The 20,458-nt window shown below is 39.8% G+C and overlaps 2 protein-coding genes across 4 annotated transcripts in view; one reads left to right on the forward strand and one right to left on the reverse strand.

Moving 5' to 3' along the window:
- EDEM3 (ER degradation enhancing alpha-mannosidase like protein 3) overlaps nucleotides 1-20,458 on the forward strand; it is a 56,892-nt gene that overhangs the window by 30,161 nt on the left and 6,273 nt on the right. For 2 of the 3 annotated variants that reach the window (XM_081322309.1, XM_081322308.1), the window contains exons 12-19: nucleotides 2,619-2,702; nucleotides 3,532-3,656; nucleotides 4,222-4,387; nucleotides 4,674-4,828; nucleotides 6,081-6,234; nucleotides 6,740-6,934; nucleotides 9,419-9,584; nucleotides 11,805-11,990. In XM_081322309.1, the coding sequence (XP_081178435.1) occupies nucleotides 2,619-2,702; nucleotides 3,532-3,656; nucleotides 4,222-4,387; nucleotides 4,674-4,828; nucleotides 6,081-6,234; nucleotides 6,740-6,934; nucleotides 9,419-9,584; nucleotides 11,805-11,990 (1,231 nt within the window). The remainder of the gene's footprint in view (nucleotides 1-2,618; nucleotides 2,703-3,531; nucleotides 3,657-4,221; nucleotides 4,388-4,673; nucleotides 4,829-6,080; nucleotides 6,235-6,739; nucleotides 6,935-9,418; nucleotides 9,585-11,804; nucleotides 11,991-20,458) is intronic. The other variant, XM_081322310.1, reaches the window with a different exon arrangement.
- Nucleotides 7,365-20,458, reverse strand: part of LOC308664800 (uncharacterized protein C1orf21) — a 284,374-nt gene continuing 271,280 nt past the window's right edge. Inside the window, exon 6 of the mRNA XM_081322312.1 lies at nucleotides 7,365-8,001. Coding sequence (XP_081178438.1) covers nucleotides 7,951-8,001 — 51 coding nt within the window. The 3' untranslated portion in view covers nucleotides 7,365-7,950. The remainder of the gene's footprint in view (nucleotides 8,002-20,458) is intronic.

A 20,458-nucleotide genomic window follows, 5' to 3' on the forward strand; every position in this document is an offset into this window, starting at 1 on the left:
ATCTCTTGCTCCTCCGCAAGTCCCGCGCAAACTCCTGGGCCGAGTGGGAACTGCATGGCACAGCCAGCAACTTTCCCTGCCCCTGCTTTCATCCCTCCCAGTTTGCCTAGCCCAGCGTCCGCTGCAGGAGAAGCCAATGGCAGGTGGCAGCGGGCAGGAACTTCTCGCCTCCCTCTCCAGTTTACTTCACGAGGAGGTGGCAGGTGGGACAGGTAGCGCCGTGCTTGCACACTATTATGTCCGACTGGCAAGGGATCGCGGAATACGGGAACCCCCCAGCAGGGAGCCACTGCACTTGCCATCTTTGGTGGCTGTGGCGGCAGGAGCAGCGGTATGTCTGGGCAAAATAAACAAAATTCTGGCGGCATCCCAGAACTGGCCCAGCCTCGGCCGTTGGGCCATGGTCTGCTCATCAGGCAGCCTGGCTTCCTGGCGGCATGTCCTGCAGGAGAGGTCTGTTAGGGAGGCGGCGGTCTGGTATTGTTTACCTCCCTCCTATGTGTGTGTGTCAGACCTGCGGGGAACGGCTGGTAAATGGCCGTCTGGTGTTTCCCCCACCTCCTGTGTGTGTGTTTGGCCCACGGACTCAACACACAGAGAGACGCAAACACCAGACTGCCGCCTCCTCTACCAGCCATTCCCCGTGGGTCCAACACCAAGGGAGGTCGCGCCTGCCATTGGCTTCTCCTGCAGCGGATGCTGGACTAGGCAAGCCGGGAGGGATGGAAGTGGGGGCAGGGAAAGTTGCTGGCTGCGCCATGCAGTTTCCACTCAGCCTGGGAGTTTGCGCGGGACTGGCGGATCCAGGAGCTGAGGTGCGAGAGATAGGTAAGCTGAGCTTTCCTTGCTGAGCTTCGCAGGCTGAAGCCTCTCCTCAGTGTCCTCGCCCTCCCGGCCCAGAAGGCAGAGTGATGAGTCTGGTCTCCGGTCAAGTCCCAGGTTGAATCAGTTCCCCCCAGCTTACACCTGCCTGAAGGGGCGGGGAGGGATGTCTGGCCCGACAGTTCGCGCGCAGCTTTCCCTGGAAAGGCCAGCCCTGGAGCTAGCAGGCTTCGCCTTCCTAGCATGGAAAGTAGCCGGCGTAGGGCGAATTAAGGGGGGGTTGTTTGGAAGCGTCGAAGCGCCAAAACCTATGCGTGGAGCTTGTTTTTAGGGTGTGGCGTGGAGCTGTTCGTTTGAAAAGTTGGAAGGGGAGGGGATGATTAAGGAAAGCAAGGGCTTGCCGTCTTTGGCGGCTGTGGCGGCAGGAGCAGCAACAAGAAGGTGGCAGCAGCTGCTGTTGGGGTGGCTTAGTGCCCTCGCTGTGCCCGGCAGGCAGTACTTGGCAAGCGGGCATGGATGATGCGCTGGCAGCTCCCGCCTCTCCAAGTACCAGGCAGTGCTGCCCGGACACACTGCTGCTCCTGCTGCCAAAGACGGCAAGCGCGGCTGCTCCCACACTGGGCCTGGAGTACCTGCAGCGTCTCTCAAGGAGGGCACTAGGCCGCCCCAACTGTAGCCACCGCTGCCACCTTCCTCTTGTTACTGCCCGGCAGGCAGCCAGTGCTGCCTGGACAAACCACTGCTCCTGCCGTCAAAGACGGCAAGAAGCAGCGCTTCCCAATCTTTGCTTCTTTCACTCAATTAAATTTCCTGTTCTGTGCATGTGCGAGTGAGCACATGCGCGCACGCTTTATATGGCTCCCATTTTTTTGCTTTTGTGAAAGAACCAGTTCTGAGTGGCTCTTTGACCCATTCAGGTTGCTGACCCCTGACCTAGTATTTTTAGTCAATTTTTACTCTTTGAAATTTTGCATTAATAATCTTGTCACATTTCAAAGGGCCAATCATATACTATCTCTCCTAAATAAGCTTTGAATTTTGACTAAGTGAATCCTTAAAAGGACATGCATGGATATATGTGAAAATAAATTATATTTACACAATATAATATTTAATAGGGTATTTGGTTATGTTGCTTTGTCTATTTCTATAAGAATTTATTCATTTCATTTTTACCACTGATTGTCTTATTTTGAAGTTGAAAATAGAATATTTGGACAGCCTCCCATAATTTTTTTTTAAAAAAACCTTCAAGTAACGAATGATCATGAATGATAAGAGTAAGGTCATTCAGTGACCAAAATCAGTGTTATTCTTACATCTTGTGGATTTGCTGTGCATTTATAGCATTTAAATTAGAAGAGATTTTTGAATGAAAAGGAATCAAATGTGTTACTCTGTCCATAAATAAATTGTTCATCTTAATTGCTGTAGATGTTGAAAATGTCTTTTCAGTCTCTTTTCCTATGTTGTGCCATATCATTCTGGCACATTCTGTTTCATTCGAGAGTTTATAGTCCAGTAGAAGTAGACTTAAGACAGAGGTCATCATTGTAGCACCTGCAGCACTACTTGGTGACATCTGTTGATCAAGTTTTAAAAAGAAATTTAGTGATCAAAGTTTTAAAAGACAAGCCAAGTTTCAGAAGATTTCTGTTTCTTTGCAAAACAATGTAGGAAATTTGGGATATTTGAATGTTTTGATTTAATATTTTCCAGGAGTCCCAGTATGCTAGAAGTTATTCCTCCAAAGAATAATAATTCAGTATTTTTATTTTTCCTCTTGTCTCGTTCAGGCATTCACAACAGACTTCCGGGTTCATTGGGCTCAGCATCCTTTACGGCCAGAATTTGCAGAAAGCACATATTTCTTGTATAAGGTAAGTTCTTCAAATTCAAGATACGTTACATTCTAGAAAATAGCAGGAAACCCATTAAAAATGAAACCCAAATACATGCAGTATCTTCTCTTTGCAGAACTTATTTTGCCTCATGTTTCGAGCAAAGCTGCTTGGTTGTTCAAGTCTGACTGATGAAAATATTTTTGTGAAATTTGTTATGCTGAGAGGTGGCAGTAACTTTAATTTAGATAATTCAGAAAAAAATCTTATTTGGTGATTATGGGTTGTGCTAGATAAGTGCAATTGCTGCACTAGAAAACAACCTTTCTTAATTTTAGTAGATACTAAGACAACAGGATGAATAGTTATATTTATTTCAGCATAACTTAAGCACTGGGGTGATTGTTTTGATGGAAGTTCTGGATTTCTGGAATCCTTAATTTTAGCCTACATAGCAGATTATGATCTTGAGTCTCAGAGAGTTAAAAAATTTTAACTTGTGACCAGCACAATGTTTAAATAAAATTTAAATTGATTTGACTTGGTGCAGAAAATAATTCTGGAGTATATTTTCAATTTTTGTTAGAAGACTAAAACTATATTTTAAAGCCTTATTGGAATTAAGATAATTAAGCAGTTCTATTGAGATACTGTCATATTTCACAACAAAAATACTTTTATTTGGAATTTTCTTTAAAAGTACAGAAGCAGCCCCTAACTATGGTCTTCAACAGGCTAAAATTCCTAATGAGTTTTAGAACTTTATGACTTCATATCAAGACCTTAAAATGCCTCAGAGATCAAATATCAGACAGTTAAGGTTTTAATCAAGGTAATATATTAAGCCAAATTATTTCCCTGAAAATAGGCTACTGGAGATCCCTATTATCTAGAAGTAGGAAAAACTCTAATTGAAAACTTAAATAAATATGCCCGGGTACCTTGTGGATTTGCTGCTATGAAGGATGTTCGTACTGGAAGTCATGAGGACAGGTAACTAAATTTTTCAAAAATCTTGAGACAAAAGCCTGTAAAATTTACTTAAAATTTTTGATGTTCGTTTGCTGGTAAAGAACATTGGGGAAAATAGGAATGGATGCTAATTGGATTTTTTTCTTTTTATACTATTTTATTATTTAACCTTATGTCCAATAACATTCAATTTTTATCTTAGGAAAATATTTGTGTAGAGGTACCTCCAAGATAGCTAATGAAAATTTTAAAATAAAAACAATTAAGACTTTATAATAGAAACTGGAAAAATAAGTCTGTAATTAGAGTCCATAGCACTGAGAGAGGAAAGACGTGCAATTCTGTAAACATTTTTACGGGCTGGAATTTTTTTTGCATTATATACTTTGTTTAAATATATGCATTACTTAATTATATATATTTATGTAATTTTGAAATTATAGTTAAATTAGTCTAGATGAGAAAGTTGTCATTAGTAATTGTTCTTCAGCTACTTTATTTAAAGGGTTTGTTAGAACTGTAGGAAAATGAGAACATCAAAAAGAAGTAATATGCAAATGCATTTCCTCCTTTTTCTTTTTTGTAGGATGGATTCTTTCTTCCTAGCTGAAATGTTCAAATATTTATACCTGCTGTTTGCTGATAAAGAAGACCTAACTTTGGATATTGAAGACTATGTTTTTACTACAGAGGCTCATTTGCTACCTCTTTGGCTATCTACTGCAAACCAAACAGCCCTGGTAAAAAATATTGTGAGTTTTGCATTGAAAATCTTTCAGTCTAATTAAATTAATCATTTTCTCTTTAAGTATTCTATCTATTCTTACAGTGTGCAGAGAGTATGCAGAATATGATTATGAATATGATTATGAAATTTGGACATAAAATCTTGATCAGTTGGAAGAAGAGTCTGCCTCTGTCTACATATCATTCTTATGTATTTGGATGGTTTATTTCCTAAAATAATGTGATGGTTTATAGGCATTAAAATGTAGCTCTAAACTGAGCAGGGTGTGTGTGTTTTTTTTTCTCCTACAGACTACAGAATACATGGAGTTGGATGATAGTAATTTTGATTGGACTTGTCCTAACACCCAAATCCTGTTTCCCAATGATCCAATGTATGCTCAGAGTATAAGGGAACCCCTGAAAAATGTGGTGGACAAGAGCTGCCCTAGGAGTATTTCAAGACTGTAAGAGTTGTTCCTATTTTCCATTTTCTAGAGTTTTAAAGAAATATAGAAAAATGATTATCCTAATACACATGTTTGTTTTGCTAAATTAAGTCCTGCTATTAATATTTTATTACTCATTTTTGCTAGGCTACCAAATTGTATAAATGTAATTATATAAATATAATTATCATATGGAGTTTGATTCCCTAAGATCTAATTCTCACAAGCATAATTTTTATTGAAATATTTTGCCAAATCACTATAATTTCTTCAGTACATAACCCCTTGAAATATATGCACAAATTAACTATTCAATGGAGTGAGAAGTAGAAAGAAACCAGAAATTGAAAAGGGCTAAAGAAACAGTTTTGGAACAATTTATAATTGTTGTGCATGTTGGTTTTCCCTCCATGCCCGCTGATGCTGCTGTTAGGGAAGGAGACATAAGAAAATGACTTTGTACGTCTTTTGTACAGTTGGGCTTCTGGCAGTTTGCTAGCCATCTGCCATGTGATTAGGAAATGTGCTCAGGTCTTCCTTCGGATGTCTTTTCCATTGTATTTGCAGGTGGCAATAGAAATTTAGAGAATCAAGTCCATGCATATGGACATTAGCAGGCATGTCATGCCCCCTGCAGGATTGAGAAAGCTGTGCTTTCATTCTTTTGAGGAAGGAGCCAGCACCATAACAAGGAATGGTGGGACAAGGCAAAGGGGGAAAAAACATGTGTAAACCTTGTTTATATAATACAGGGGTTTGAAGCTGCTGGCCCGCAGGCTGGATATGTCATGCTGAAACCGTGCCCACCCCATTGCTGGCAATGGAAAAAAAAGTCGCAATACTTCACGACATGTTGTGATGTTGCAAGTTTGACACCCCTCATATAATAGCAACAAAATAAGTAATGGGAGAAAATGAGATTTTAAAACTGTCTGGAAGATGCTAAAAATTTGTGGAGTACTTTTTAAACCTGTCAGCTTCTGTGAAGGGGTGGTGTTTTTTGTTTGGGGGGGATTTGGGGTGCTTTTAAGTTAAGATTGACATAGTCTTGTAAACATTTTTTGGTAGTCATTTTCTTGCCTTCTTTCTAGGGTTGAGACATGACTAACCCAAGATCACCTGCTCAGGAAACTTAACTAGTTTACTACTCATATACTCATTAATGGAAATCCATGATACTCTCAAGGCATGCTCATCTGCTTTATATTGGGTCATAATCCATTCATATCTTAAAATGTTGACAGTGCTTGCTTTGCTTGCTTTTTTTCAGGGAAGAGGGTTTAGGCAGCGGACCAAAGCCTCCACTGAGAGCCAGGGATTTCATGGCAAGTAATCCTGAACATTTAGAGATACTGAAAAAGATGGGAGTCAGCTTGATTCATCTCAAAGATGGACGAGTACAATTGGTACAGCATGCTATCCAAGTAAGATCTCACTTTGCCTTAACCCACAGAATGATCTTCTTTTCATTTATGTATTCATATGTCTTATAAAGTTCTTTTTGAAATGCTTGCTCTAATTTCTGTGAAATATTTGGACAATACATACTATTGTCATGCTATTTACAATAGAGATAATAGGGATATTATAATCCACTTAGCCATGCTTGGATGTCGTGCTAATAGTTTCAAGAGACACAGATTGAAATCATAAGAAAATTAAAGTTTATGCATGCATACATATGTGTGTGTGTGTATATATATGTATATGTATATATATTTGAGACCAGGATCTGAACCATCTTTATGGTGGCATCAGTGACTTTGGAATTCCTTTTTAAAAAATAATTGTTCTAAAACTCTTTTAGCCAACCATTAGGCCAACTCAGTTATAAAGATCTCTCTACAAACATCTTTTAGTTATTTTGGATTTAGTAGAAGGCTCTAGGAAATGCTAATTAAAATATTAACTTTTTTTTACTTTTATCAGGCAGCAAGTTCACTGGATGCTGAAGATGGTTTACGGTTCATGCAAGAAATGATTGAATTATCCAGTCAACAACAAAAAGAGCAACAGCTGCCTCCACGTGCAGTTCAAATTATTTCCCATCCATTCTTTGGCCGAGTTGTTTTGACAGCAGGACCTGCACAGTTTGGAATGGATCTGTCTAAGCACCAATCTGGGGTATGTGTTGTTTTTGAAAATATCTTATATTTTGTGGTGTGTGTAAATGTAAAAAGTGAAGTTATTGACATGTACTCAGAATATCTTAAGAGATTGCTACAAAGTGTTTTATTTAGAAAAGAGACCTAGTATAAAATACTAGATAACTAGTATTTTATAACTAATATAAAAGGGGTCCATATGATATATCCATTTTTTTAGTAACCAGCGATTAGTCAGTTAATGCAAAAAGGACATTTTATTTATTTATTTCATTTGGAGATCACTTGACTTCAAAAAGACTCTGAGAAGCTTACGGTTCACACAAAAAAACCCCAAACAATAAAAAAGTGCCTCCAGAAAAGTTGAATGACCAAATATGTCGTAAACCAAATAAAAAATTAACAAAGGCTTGGCATCTATTCAAACCTCATGTGGATTTTTGACAACATAGAAACAGCTTTAAGGTGGGAGTCATATGGGAGATGCAACTACCGTGAGAGAGGAGTCACATTACCCAGGTCTCAATAGATCACATCCTTTAATTGATGATCACTAATTTTACGGGGCAGGCAAAAACTGTTGAAGATAGTCTCTTAGATAACTGGGCCCCCATTAGTATTGTAGGTGATAACCAGGACGCTGAACTGTAACTGGAAGCAAAGTGCAACTAGTACAGCTCATGAAGCAGAGATGACACATGTTTGTAACATCATATGTCCACCACCCAAATCAGTGAAATAATTGAAGCCCCCCCACATAAGATTCTTCTTTCCACATTATACAAGTATTAAACAAAATTATTTGAATTAGTATAAGCAAAATATGGCGCATCTATAAGGAATCCAAAAATTTGGAAAATAGTATCATAATGGTTTGTCCAAGTTAATTGAAATCCTTGCCTCTGTTAAGGAATACCATGTGCTAGAACATTTTCTTTCTTTTTTTTGGCATTGTTCTCCCTCTTCTCCACTGGCAAATTCTTGGAGATACTATTTGGAATCTCATTTACTGTTGTTAGGAGTGTGCAAAATATTTCAAGCTTGCAATGAGGATGTTGAAATCCCTTTGTTTTCAATTTGGAACACCTGTGAAGACAGAACAATTGAAACAATTTCCACAGTTCTGTTGTTGATCAAGCACATTTGATTGATATGCAATATAATAAATACTCCATATATGTAGGAGTATTTGCCTTTTTGATTTAATTTGATTTTAACTTAGAGGGAATCTTTGAATGAGTATAGAATCAGAGGAATGGGTTACAGTCCCAGTTGAATAACTGCTTGGCAACAATCCTATCTATATTTGGCTTTGCAACTCCAGAGATGAGATTGGACTAAGAATGTCTTCGTTGTAGCACTGATGCACATAGAAAATTCAATTGAGTTTACATTATAAATACTAAAAAAAATGTTTTCAATTTCAACAAGTGGTTCAGTGATTAACTGCAGCAAGATATACTGTATAACTTGAATGTACATAGTTAATTTAAAATCTAGCACGGAACTTTTTTTGTTAGAATAGTTGGACTATGGACTTGTATGCTTTCCTATTAAGTCTTGTGAAAACTAAAATTAGAAGTTAATCTTGGGGTCATCTGATTCAAACTTTTGCGTTCTAAATCACCAGATGCTGGAAAGGAATTAGAACCGAATTTTATCCATATGCTCCTTGCCTTTTGGCTTTGTATTTTTTTATATAAAGATGTAAATTGCATTTATGTTGTACTTTCTCAGTTATGTGTTGTTAAATAATGTGTAAAATGGGATGGAAGCTATTTCAATGCAAGAGTGTTCTTTTCCAGAATAATATCATGTTCAGCTGTAATTAGCAGAGGTGGACATCTTGCTGTTAAGCTACAAATCCCAATATCTTGCACCGCTGTCCATATTGTCTGAAAGTCCAACGTATAGGGGCTACAGTCTGTTCATATTTTATACTAAACATAGTGGATATATTCAGCAAATAGTTATAACTGTGCCTTCCGTATCTTCTAATCTTAATTATGCTGAATATGATTATCTCAGTTCCATAATGAGCTTGACAAGTGTTAATATATCGCGAGAATATATTTGTTGGTTATTTAAAATTCATGTAAGAACTCACTAATTTGGACCAGCACGATAAGATTAACACTAATAGGTAATAATTTAAAATATTTAAAATATTTTATATCCCCTTTTGTTATATGATAATAAAGCAGCTTCAAAATGTTCCTAAGGTTGATATAATTATTCTTATTTAATATAAGAATCTTATTGTTATTTAGCATAACAAATGTAAATGAAGAAAAATATTTGTATTAAATGTGTAAGTTAAAATTACTAGCTATGTTCCAGTGCAGTTTAAGTTAATTGATTTCAGTGGATTTATACATATTGAATTTTTTGTTAGACTTGATAGATACATGTGCTAGGAAGTTGTTCTTATGTTTTGCTGGTAGAATGCAAATGTTCTACAGACTTGAATATTGTATACTAAAACTTTTAATCTCTTCCACAGACAAGAGGATTTGTTGTAGTCAGTAAACCATATAATGGATGCGCTGAGATTACCAATCCGGAAGCACTGAAGGAAAAAATTGCCCTGATGCAAAGAGGGCAGTGCATGTTTGCTGAAAAGGCACGGAACATCCAAAAAGCTGGAGCCATAGGTGGCATTGTTATTGGTAAATTATTCAAAGTTATGCAAAGATACTGTAATTTAATGTATATTTTCTGAATTGTTACAGGCAGGTAAGCAACTTGTACTCTAGGATATTATCTAAATGGGTTATACAGGTAATCCCTGAGTTACAAGCGTTCCCTTAGTGAACGTTCAAAGTTACGTGATAAGCTAGTGTTATAAGCTAGGGTTATGCCCCCTAGTGTTTATGAAAAACTCCCAAAATTAAAACGTTGCCTCACTAAGGCAGTTGTTCACCCTTACGAATGACTGCAAGGGCACTGCAACATTCACTCTGGCTATTACCTCCCTCCCCCTGCCCTGCGTCTCCCTAGGCACTAGGCTTTGGATACTACCTTGCAAAAATCGAGATCCTTTGCTTTCTTGGCTGCTCTAGGTCTTCAGTGCATTCGCAGAGAATGGAGGCCTAAAGTAACACAAGATCATACAAGATCAGTGGTGCAAGCTCTCACGCTACTGATCTTGCATGATCTCACAGTACTTTAGGCCTCTGTTCTCTGCAACAGAGAATGGAACTGAAGATGGGGGAGGCTTCTGCATGCCTCTGGAGTCCTGATCTGGGTGTTGGAGGCCTTTTCTGGACTACTGCCGCTCAGAAAGGAGGCTGGGGGATGCTTCTGCAGACCTATGGATTCTCAATCTAGGCGTTGGAGGCCTTTTTTGGGCCGCTGCCACCTGGAAAGGAGGCCGGAGGATGCTTCTGCAGACTTCCGGAGGTCCGTTCTGGGCCCAGAATGGAGGCTGTGAGTGGTGGCCACGTGCTTCCAGAGATCCGTTCTGGGCCTTGCAGGCTGCCTTCTGCTTTTGCTTGGAGCAGAGAAAGAAACAGAGAGGCTGGAGAGGAGACAGATCTTCACAACGTAAGGTAATCCTCACAGGATTGGGCAGGGGAGCAATTGGGACCGCAGGGGAGGGAGCATGAGGTATCTTGGGGGGGGCTTGGGTGGTCTGAAGCAGATGGTCTATTCCATGGCCTTATCTCCCCACCCTGAGATGTCTCATGTTCACTTAATGAGCCACTCATTCGCTCAAGCATTAAATTAGCAAATGTGTGGGTGAAAGCTGGGAGTGAATCACGTTCAAGGTACGAGATTCATTCCTACGAATCCTCGAGTTACGAATGGAATGGGCAGGCTTCATTACATTCATAACTTGAGGACTACCTGTATAGTGACCCATATTTAACATTGAAACAGATATTGCGCAGGTGATGAGCAGTGCCTGGTTTTCTCCAGACATAACATTTAGAATTGAGGCCAAACAGCTCAATCTTGTTTTTCATCAGAACAGAGAATCTTGTTCCTCACAGTCTGAGAGGCCTTCAGTTGCTTTTTTGCAAACTCCCAAGTGGGCTTTCATGTGTTTTGCACTGAGCAGAGGCTTCTGTCTAGCCATTCTGCCATAAAGCCCAGATCGGTGGAGGGCTGCAGTGATGGTTGTCCTGGAACTCTTTGCCATCTCCACACAGGATCTCTGGAGCTCAGTCAGAGTAACCATCAGGTTCTTGGTCACCTCTCTTACTAAGACCCTTCTCCCCTTATTGCTAAGTTTGACTGGGCAACCAGCTCTTGGAAGAGTCCCGGTTGTACCAAATGTCTTCCATTTGAGAATTATGGAGGCCACTGTGTTCTTAGGAATCTTCAGTGCAACAGAAATTTTATTGTAGCCTTCCCCAGATCTGTGCCTTGCAATAATTCTGTCTTTTGAGCTCTGCAGGCCGTTCTTTTGACCTCATGGCTTTTGTTCTGCTACAAGTATCCATTGTCAGCTGTGAGGCCTTCTATAGAGAGATGTGTACCTTTCTAAATCGTGTCCAATCAATTTAATTTACCACAGGTGGACCCCAATCATTGTGTAGAAACATGTCTGCAATTATTAAGCGAAATGTGAGGCATCAGAGCTAAATTTGAAGTGTTGTTGCAAAGGGTCTGAATACTTATGCCAATGTGATGTTTCAGTTTTTTCTTTTTAATAAATTTAGACATTTCTAAAATGGGCTACTGAGTGTAGATTAATGAGGAAAAAATAATAATTTCAACCTGTAGAATCAGACTGCTGCATAACAAAATTTACAAAAGTGAAAGGGGTCTTAATAACTTCTGAATGCACTGCATAAAATACTCAATAAAAATGTGAATGTGGTAGAAATGATGGAAATTTCCACTGGAAATTTTAATGGAAAACACTTATGTTTGCTACCTAGATGATAATGAAGGAAGTAGCAGTGATACAGCTCCCCTTTTTCAAATGGCGGGTGATGGCAAGAATACAGATGATATCACTATCCCCATGCTGTTTCTTTTCAACAAGGAAGGAAATATTATTCTTGATGCCATTCAGTCATATGAAGGTGTAGAAGTACTGCTTTCAGATAAAGCAAAAGACAGAGGTAAGGACAAAATTGTTGCTTTCTAATAAAGAAAAGGAGGTAAGAGTATGACTTTGTTAAGATTAAAAGCAGTTCCAATGAGTCATACAGTAGTACTTATTTAATGATCAGTGACTGTTCATATTTACAGCAACACTGAATGAGTGGTAGTTACAACTGGGCCTTGGAAGTCCCACTGTTGCAGTGTCCTCATTTTCAATGTTCCCTCTTGGCTTCTCACAAGCAAAGTCACTGGGAAAACTGGTAGAAAGGCAGAGTTGCAGTCACGGGAAGTCTTTGCTTAAGAACCCATGTGGTCCTTACTTAATGTCAGCAGTCAGGACTGCTGTAATTGCCACTGCTTAAATAGCAGGGTCACGTGACACAATTTATGTCTGCATCGCTTAATGATGGCAATTCCAGTCTCCACTATTAATTGACGACTACCTGTAGTTTTAAATTTTAGTTGTGAAGAATATAGAAAGAAAGAATGAGAAGGAAATTAACTAACTGCAACTTCATGAAGACCATTTTTAGTTTTTGAACCTGAATGTTTTGTTATTTTTTTAAAGAATATTTAATGCAAAGTATTGCAATGTTGAACTTTTGGGATAGTTGTAGAAGTATAGAAACAGCATAATTTGGTTGTTTTTGTTTGTTTTTCTTTCTAAGTCTGAAGAACATTTGGGCTAAATTATTTTTAATTATTAAATAAATACATGTTTAATCCAACAATTTTCATTGGAAGACTTTAGTCTTACAAAGTCTACTAAACACTTCCCAGGTTCTAGAAAAATGCTTGAGAAAATTCTGAAATATGTATTGTAGAGAATGGGGTTTTGGAGATTATAGCAAACTATAGGTCAAATTCCAAATTTCACTATACGTTTTGTTTGTATAAACTACCAGGAGTTGTCTCTATTAGGCATTCATACTTTTTTCTATTTGCTATATAATTTGCTATTTCAAATTATAATTTCTGTCAGACCAAGTATCTAGAAAGGTTAAATAATGGCAATTGGTCCAAAGTTTATTAAACTGAGATGTTTAATTACTTATCCAAGTAACATCTTCAATCAGAATGTTTTTTGACTGAAGAAATTACTTGGATGAGTAATGAAATATCTCAGTTTAATAAACTTTGGTCCAGTTGTCACGAGCTAACCTTTTTAGATACTTTTGGCCTGGATGATTGTCAAACCAAGGCATTTAAAAGAGTATTGGCATATTTCTTTGCCCATATTATCCTACGGATATCTTGAAATGGCAGATATTTTTAATTAATGATTTCATCACCTGAAATTAAAAACAATGTAAATATGTGTGCATAGCTTCTGTACATACACCAAGGTCCTCTGATGCTACTTCTTATCTGTGGAAACTTTTGTTTTCCTTTCTGTTGAAGTGAGAAAACAGTTCAAAGTTTACTTTTTTGCCCAAATTTAAAGAAAAGCTTAGTATAGAGCAGGGGTCGGCAACCGGAAAAAGGAAAAGAGCCACTCAGAACCGGTTCCATCACACAAACAAAAAAGTGGGAGCCGCAAAAAGTGCGCGCGCGTCCACTCACGCGCATGCGCAAAAAGGGAGGCACCTGCGTGGCGACGGGTCTCCCCTTTGGAGAGGTGCGCGCCGTCCCGTTCGGAGACCTGCCACGTTTGTCAAACATGGACGAACGTGGCAGCTGTGCAAACGCGCACCTCTCCCAAGCCGCCGCCGTCCCGTTTGCACAGCTGCCGCGTTCGTCCATGTTTGACAAACGCGGCAGGTCTCCGAAACGGACGGCGGCGCTTGGGAGAGGTACGCGTGCACCTCTCCCAAGCCTCCGCCGTCCCGTTTGCACAACTGCCGCGTTCGTCCATGTTTGACGAACGCGGCAGGTCTCCGAAAGGGACGGCGGCGGCTTGGGAGAGGTGCGCGCGCACCTCTCCCAAGCCGCCGCCGTCCCGTTTACACAGCTGCCGCGTTCGTCCATGTTTGACGAACGCAGCAGGTCTCCGAAAGGGACGGCGGCGGCTTGGTAGAGGTGCGCATGCACCTCTCCCAAGCCGCCGCCGTCCCGTTTGGACGAACGAGGCAGCTGTGCAAACGGGACGGCGGCGGTTTGGGAGAGGTGCGCGCGCACCTCCGCCCTTCGGAAATGTGCACGCGCACCTCTCGGAACGGGCGGTGCCACTCTCCATTTGGAGAGGTGCGCGCGCACCACTGCCTGTTCGAAGAGGTGCGCGCGCACCGGGCGACTGGGAGCCGCAGGAGACGGCTAAAAGAGCCACATGCGGCTCTGGAGCCGCAGGTTGCCGACCCGTGGTATAGAGAAAGAGCTAGGATGTATCTCCTTGACTGAACAGAAATTATTGTAAGATATAAACTATATTGCAAGCTAGCATACTATTGCTTGCACCCCACCAGCTTGGGATGGTACCTTGTTGTACAGTACTTGAATTTTTTTCTTTTCTTGTTACTGAACTAATTTGGGCATCTCCAAAAGGAAGAGCACTGTATTGATGTCAGTGAAAGTAGCATTAACAGAAAAGATGAAAACCAGTTAATTCATAATCTGTTAATAATGGAGACTTAAGGGCCAAGAGAATTGTTATATTGGAATTGTTTCATACATTGCAAATAAAGTGTTTATGTTTAAACTGTAGACAATATATACTATATATATTGTCTACAGTTTAATATATATAATATTCATAATAAGGAAATAAATATAAAATAAATACAGTAATTAATATTCTTATAACAATATACTTTAATATAATTATTGAAATATATTTAAATAAGAAAATAAATATTTTATTTAAATATATTTCAGTAATTAAAGTATATTTTCATAATGTGAGAACATTATATTAAAATCTGCTACCCTTCCAGAGGAACTAGAAAATAATCATTAATACTTTGTATTTACTTACAGTCCAAGAGAAATCATAAAATCAAAGTATAGCAAATATAGTGAATGTAGGAAAAAATAGATAAGGAAAAAATAATTTGAAAAAAGTGCCAGGCAGGTTCTAAAAACCACAAACTCTCAACAGAAATTTTGCAGCCTTTAAGGTTCTGAGAGTTGATCACATAGAAGAGTGATTATCTCAAAATCACAAGAGTAATGAAAATTTCTGACAATTGGGGCTATGAGTTTTGATTGTCTGGTTATATAACAGGCATTTAATCAAAAGTAACTATAAAACACTAAAAAAAGAAGAGAAGCTTCATTCTATCTCCTATTTAAGCTAAGGCAGTAAGAAGTATTAGATTTAATTGTTAAGGAAAAAATAAATTGTGACAAGCTAAATTCAGTTAGTTTGAATTCTCTTTGTGTGTGTAAATGTATAATCCTAACTTTCTTCTGCTGTATTCTTTGGGAAATAAGTTTGCTATCAGGTTAAAGGCTTGTCACCTCCATTTCAGGATTAGCGTATAAGAAGTGGGTGACACTGTTTTGGGGTGGTTTTTCTTGCTCCAAGGCCAGGTCCAGTCAGTGTTGGTGGAGGGGAGTGGTTGAGCCCTAGTTTGCTACTTGAGGTATGCCTCAGAACTCTATACTCACCACCCACCTTTTTTAATGTCTACATGAGCCCACTGGGGAAAGTCATCTGTGATTTGGTGTGAAGTGTCATCAATATGCGGATGATATCCAGTGATACATACTTTCCAAGTGAAGCTGTTGAGGTTCTTTCCCATGTATGGAGTTTGTGAGGGCCTGGTTATGGAAGAAGAAGGTGCCCTCAATTCTTCAAAAATTGAGTTATGATTTGGGGACCCACTCATTTAGAAGTTGGAGGGTTTCCAGCATTTTGACTACAAGCACTTTTGTTGACAGGGTGATGTCTCTGCTTTTTAGTGTGCTATCTAGATTTGCCATGGCTTTCCTCCCCAGGAGCAAGCGTCTTTTAATTTCTTGGCTACAGTCCCCATCTGCAGTGATCTTGGAGCCTAGGAAAATAAAATCTGTCACTACCTCCATTTCTTCCCCATCTATTTGCCAGGAATTGAGAGGGCCGGATGCCATGATCTTGGTTTTCTTAATGTTAAGTTTTGCACTCTCCTTCTTCACCTGCAACAAGAGGCTCTTTAGTTCTAATTCACTTTCTGCCATTAGAGTGGTATCATCTGCATATCTTAGGTTGTTGATATTTCTTCCGGCAATCTTAATTCCAACTTTTGATTCATCTAGCCCTGCCTTTCTCATGATGTGCTCTGCATATAAGTTAAATAGGCAGGGCGACAGTATACAGCCTTGCCGGACTCCTTTCCCAATTTTAAACCAATCAGTGGTTCTGTGTACAGTTCTCACTTTTGCTTCTTGACCCGCATATAGGTTTCTCAAGAGACAAATAAAATGGTCTGGTACTCCCATCTCTTTAAGAACTTGCCACAGTTTGTTGTGATCCACACAATCAAAGGCTTTAGCATAGTCAATGAAGCAGAAGTAGATGTTTTTCTGGAACTCTCTAGCTTTCTCCATGAGCCAGCATATGTTGGCAATTTGATCTCTAGTTCCTCTGCCTCTTCGAAATCCTGCCTGTACTTCTCGTAGTTCTCGATCCACATACTGCTGGAGTCTAGCCAGTAGGATTTTAAGCATAACTTTACTAGCATGAGAAATGAGTGCAATGGTGTGATAGTTTGAACATTCTTTGGCACTGCCTTTCTTTGGAATTGGAATGTAAACTGATCTTTTCCAGTCCTGTGGCCACTGTTGAGTTTTCCAAATTTGCTGGCAAATTGAGTGTAGCACTTTTACTGCATCGTCTTTAAGATTTTGAATAGCTCAGCTGGAATACTGTCACCTCCACTAGCTTTGTTGTTGCTCAGCTTTTCTAAGGCCCACTTCACATTCTAGGATGTCTGGCTCGAGGTCAGTGACCACCTCATTGTGATTATCAGGGACGTTAAGCTCATTCTTGTATAGTTCTTCTGTGTAATTTTGCCATCTCTTCTTAATCTCTTCTGCCTCTGTTAGGTCCCTGCCATTTTGGTCCTTTATCATGCCCATTTTTGCATTAAACGTTCCCTTCATCTCTCCAATTTTCTTGAAAAGATCTCTGGTCCTCCCTATTCTATTGTTTTCTTCTATTTCTTTGCACTGTTCATTTAAGAAGGCATTCTTATCTCTTCTAGCTATTCTCTGGAATTCTGCATTCAATTGGGCGTATCTTTCTTTTTCTCCCTTGCCTTTCGCTTCCCTCCTTTCCTCAGCTATTTGCAAAGCTTCCTCAGACAGCCATTTTGCTTTCTTGCATTTCTTTTTCTTTGGGATGGTTTTAGTTGCTACCTCTTGTACAATGTTACAAACCTCTCTGTCCATAGTTCTTCAGGCACCCTGTCTATCAGATCTAATTCCTTAAATCTATTTGTCACCTCTACTGTATATTCAACAGGGATATGATTTAATTCATACTTGAATGGCCTAGTGCTTTTCCCTTCTTTCTTCAGTTTAAGCCTAAACTGCAACGAGAACCTCATGGTCTGAGCCACAGTCAGCTCCTGGTCTTGTTTTTACTGACTGTATAGAGCTTCTCCATCTTTGGCTGCAGAGCATATAGTCAATCTGATTTCTGTGTTGACCGTCTGGTGATGTCCATGTGTAGAGCCGTCTCTTGGGTTGTTGGAAAAGAGTGTTTGCTATGACCATTCTCTTGACAAAATTCTATCAGCCTGTGCCCTGCTTCATTTTGTACTCCAAGGCCAAACTTACCTGTTATTCCGGTTATCTTTTGGCTTCCTACTTTAGCATTCCAATCCCCCATGATGATAAGGACATCATTTTTTGGTGTTAGTTCTATAAGGTGCTGTAGGGCTTCATAGAACCAGTCAATTTCATCCTCTTCAGCACCGGTGGTTGGGGCATAGACTTGGACTACTGTGATATTGAATGGTTTGCCTTGGATTCGAACTGAGATCATTCTGTCATTTTGGGGATTGTATCCCAGTATTGCTTTTCCTACTCTTTTATTGACTATGAAGGCTACTCCATTTCTTCTGAGGGATTCTTGCCCACAGTAGTATACCTGATGGTCATCTGAATTAAATTCACCCATTCCTGTCCATTTTAGTTAGCTGATTCCTAAGATGTCGATGTTCAGTCTTGTCATCTCTTGTTTGACCACGTCCAGCTTTTTTTGATTCATGGATCTTACATTCCAGGTTCCTATGGAGAAAAAATCTTTATAGCATCGGACTTTCCTTTCACCACCAGATACATCCATAGCTGAGCGTCCTTTCGGCTTTGGCCCAGTCGCTTCATTCTTTCTGGTGCTACTAGTACTAGCCCTCTGCTCTTTCCCAGTAGTATATTGGACACCTTCTGACCTGAGGGGCTCATCTTCCAGCGTCGTATCGTTTTGCCTTTTGGTACTGTCCATAGGGTTTTCATGGCAAAGATACTGGAGTGGGTTGCCATTTCCTTCTCCAGTGGATTACGTTTTGTCAGAACTCTCTGCTATGACCTTTCTGTCTTGGGTGGCCCTGCACGGCATAGCTCATAGCTTCATTGAATTATGCAAGCCCCTTCGCCACGACAAGGCAGTAATCCATGAAGGGGCAATCACTCCTTAGTCACCCTCCAAATGGATTACTGCAATGTGGAGACCATCCAGAAGCTTGAAGACCATCCAGAATCTTCAGTTAGTCCAGAATACAGCAGTGTCGGTAGTTATGAGCACATCTCGTTATGCTATATAACACTACTACTGTGTGAACTGGACTGATTTTCAGTAGGCTTCTGGATGCAATTCAAAGTGATGGTTGTCAGCTTAAAAACCCAGTTTGGCATAGAATTGGCTTATGTGAGGGACTACCATTTCCAAAGAACGTCTGCCCACCCCACATGCTCCCAACAGGGGGGATACGCTCCAACTCCTTTCTTTTAAATCTTGTGGTTGCTCCTATTTGGAACATTGTCATTCCCCACCCCACCCCACCCATATACAACAGGCCCAACTTTTCTCATTTTTAGGAAAGCCATTAAGAGCTGGCTCCCTCACCTCTTCCTACCATTAGAGGCCATTTGAGTGGAGTCCTGTTTTGGTTATTTTGTTATGGTGCAATGCCATTTCTATATTTTGTATTTTATATTTATGTACTGTAAATGTTTTCACGTTATATGGTGGGAGAGGATGTTGTTTGCTTTCATGCTGTATGCTGCCCAGAGTCACACTGATTGAATTGGTTGGCTTTGTAAATCTAGTTAACAAATAAATACAGACATATAAATAGTTGTTTGAATCCTGTTGAGATCTTATTTAGAGAGCTTTTTTCTAAAGCAGCAGCTAAGTAAATAAATGAACATACTTGAAAGTTGGTGGGTTTGTGGATTTATGCACATGTACTTTTTCCCTTCTCCTTGTGCTACCTTTGGAATGTCAGCAACTATATTTAAAGATAAAACGATTCCAAACTACATTATTGATAGCAGTAAGTATTAAAAATATCTGTACATATTTTACCAAGAGAGAGCAAGATAAAAAGATACATTGAGATGTTTCCTAATACTACAACTAACTGAATGGTAAATTAGTCAGCAAGACCTAAGCCTTAATTTATGGATAGTTTGTGCTTAAAAGTTATTGGGATGCTGCTGACATGTTAATCCAACAAGAAATGTGCAAAATCTAGTTGTAGAAATATGCCTATGTTGGGTACTCTCATTAAGAAAACTATGATGAATGAGAGAGTAGTCAAGGTATTTTCTTCAATATCATCACTACTTGGTCAAAAATCGCCACAGCTCAAAAATTTGATGAATATTTTAGATGCACATAAATTATGGGAGGCAACAACTAGTTTCTTAATTCCAGCTTCAGGAATCTAGTGCAGTGATCAAAGATTTCTTTTCAAATAATGCTGGAGATTAAGATTCCTTGTTGTTGTTAGCTGCGAAGTCATGTCCAACGCATCGCGACCCATGGACAACATTCCTCCAGGCCTTCCTTGTCCTCTACCATCTTCTGGGGTCCATTTAAGCTCATGCCTACTGCTTCAGTGACTTCATCCAGCCACCTCATTCTCTGTCGTCCCTTTCTTCTATTGCCCTCAATCTTTCCTAGCATTAGGCTCTTCTCCAGTGAGTCCTTCCTTCTCATTAGATTGCCAAAGTATTTGAGTTTCAACTTCAGGATCTGGCCTTCTAACGAGCAGTCAGGGTTGATCTCCTCTAGGACTGACCGGTTTGATCGCCTTGCAGTCCAAGGGACTCGCAGGAGTCTTCTCCAGCACCATAGTTCAAAGGCCTCAATTCTTTGGTGCTCAGCCTTTCTTATGGTCCAACTTTCACAGCCATACATTGCAACTGAAAAGACCATAGCCTTGACTACAAGCACTTTTGTTGACAGGGTGATGTCTCTCTGCTTTTTAGTGTGCTGTCTAGATTTGCCAATTGCTTTCCTCCCCAGGAGCAAGCGTCTTTTAATTTCTTGGCTACAGTCCCCATCTGCAGTGATTTTGGAGCCCAGGAAAATAAAATCTGTCACTACCTCCATTTCTTC

Source organism: Vipera berus (assembly GCF_964194415.1).
Source record: "Vipera berus genome assembly, chromosome: 3".
Taxonomy (NCBI): Eukaryota; Metazoa; Chordata; class Lepidosauria; order Squamata; family Viperidae; genus Vipera; species Vipera berus.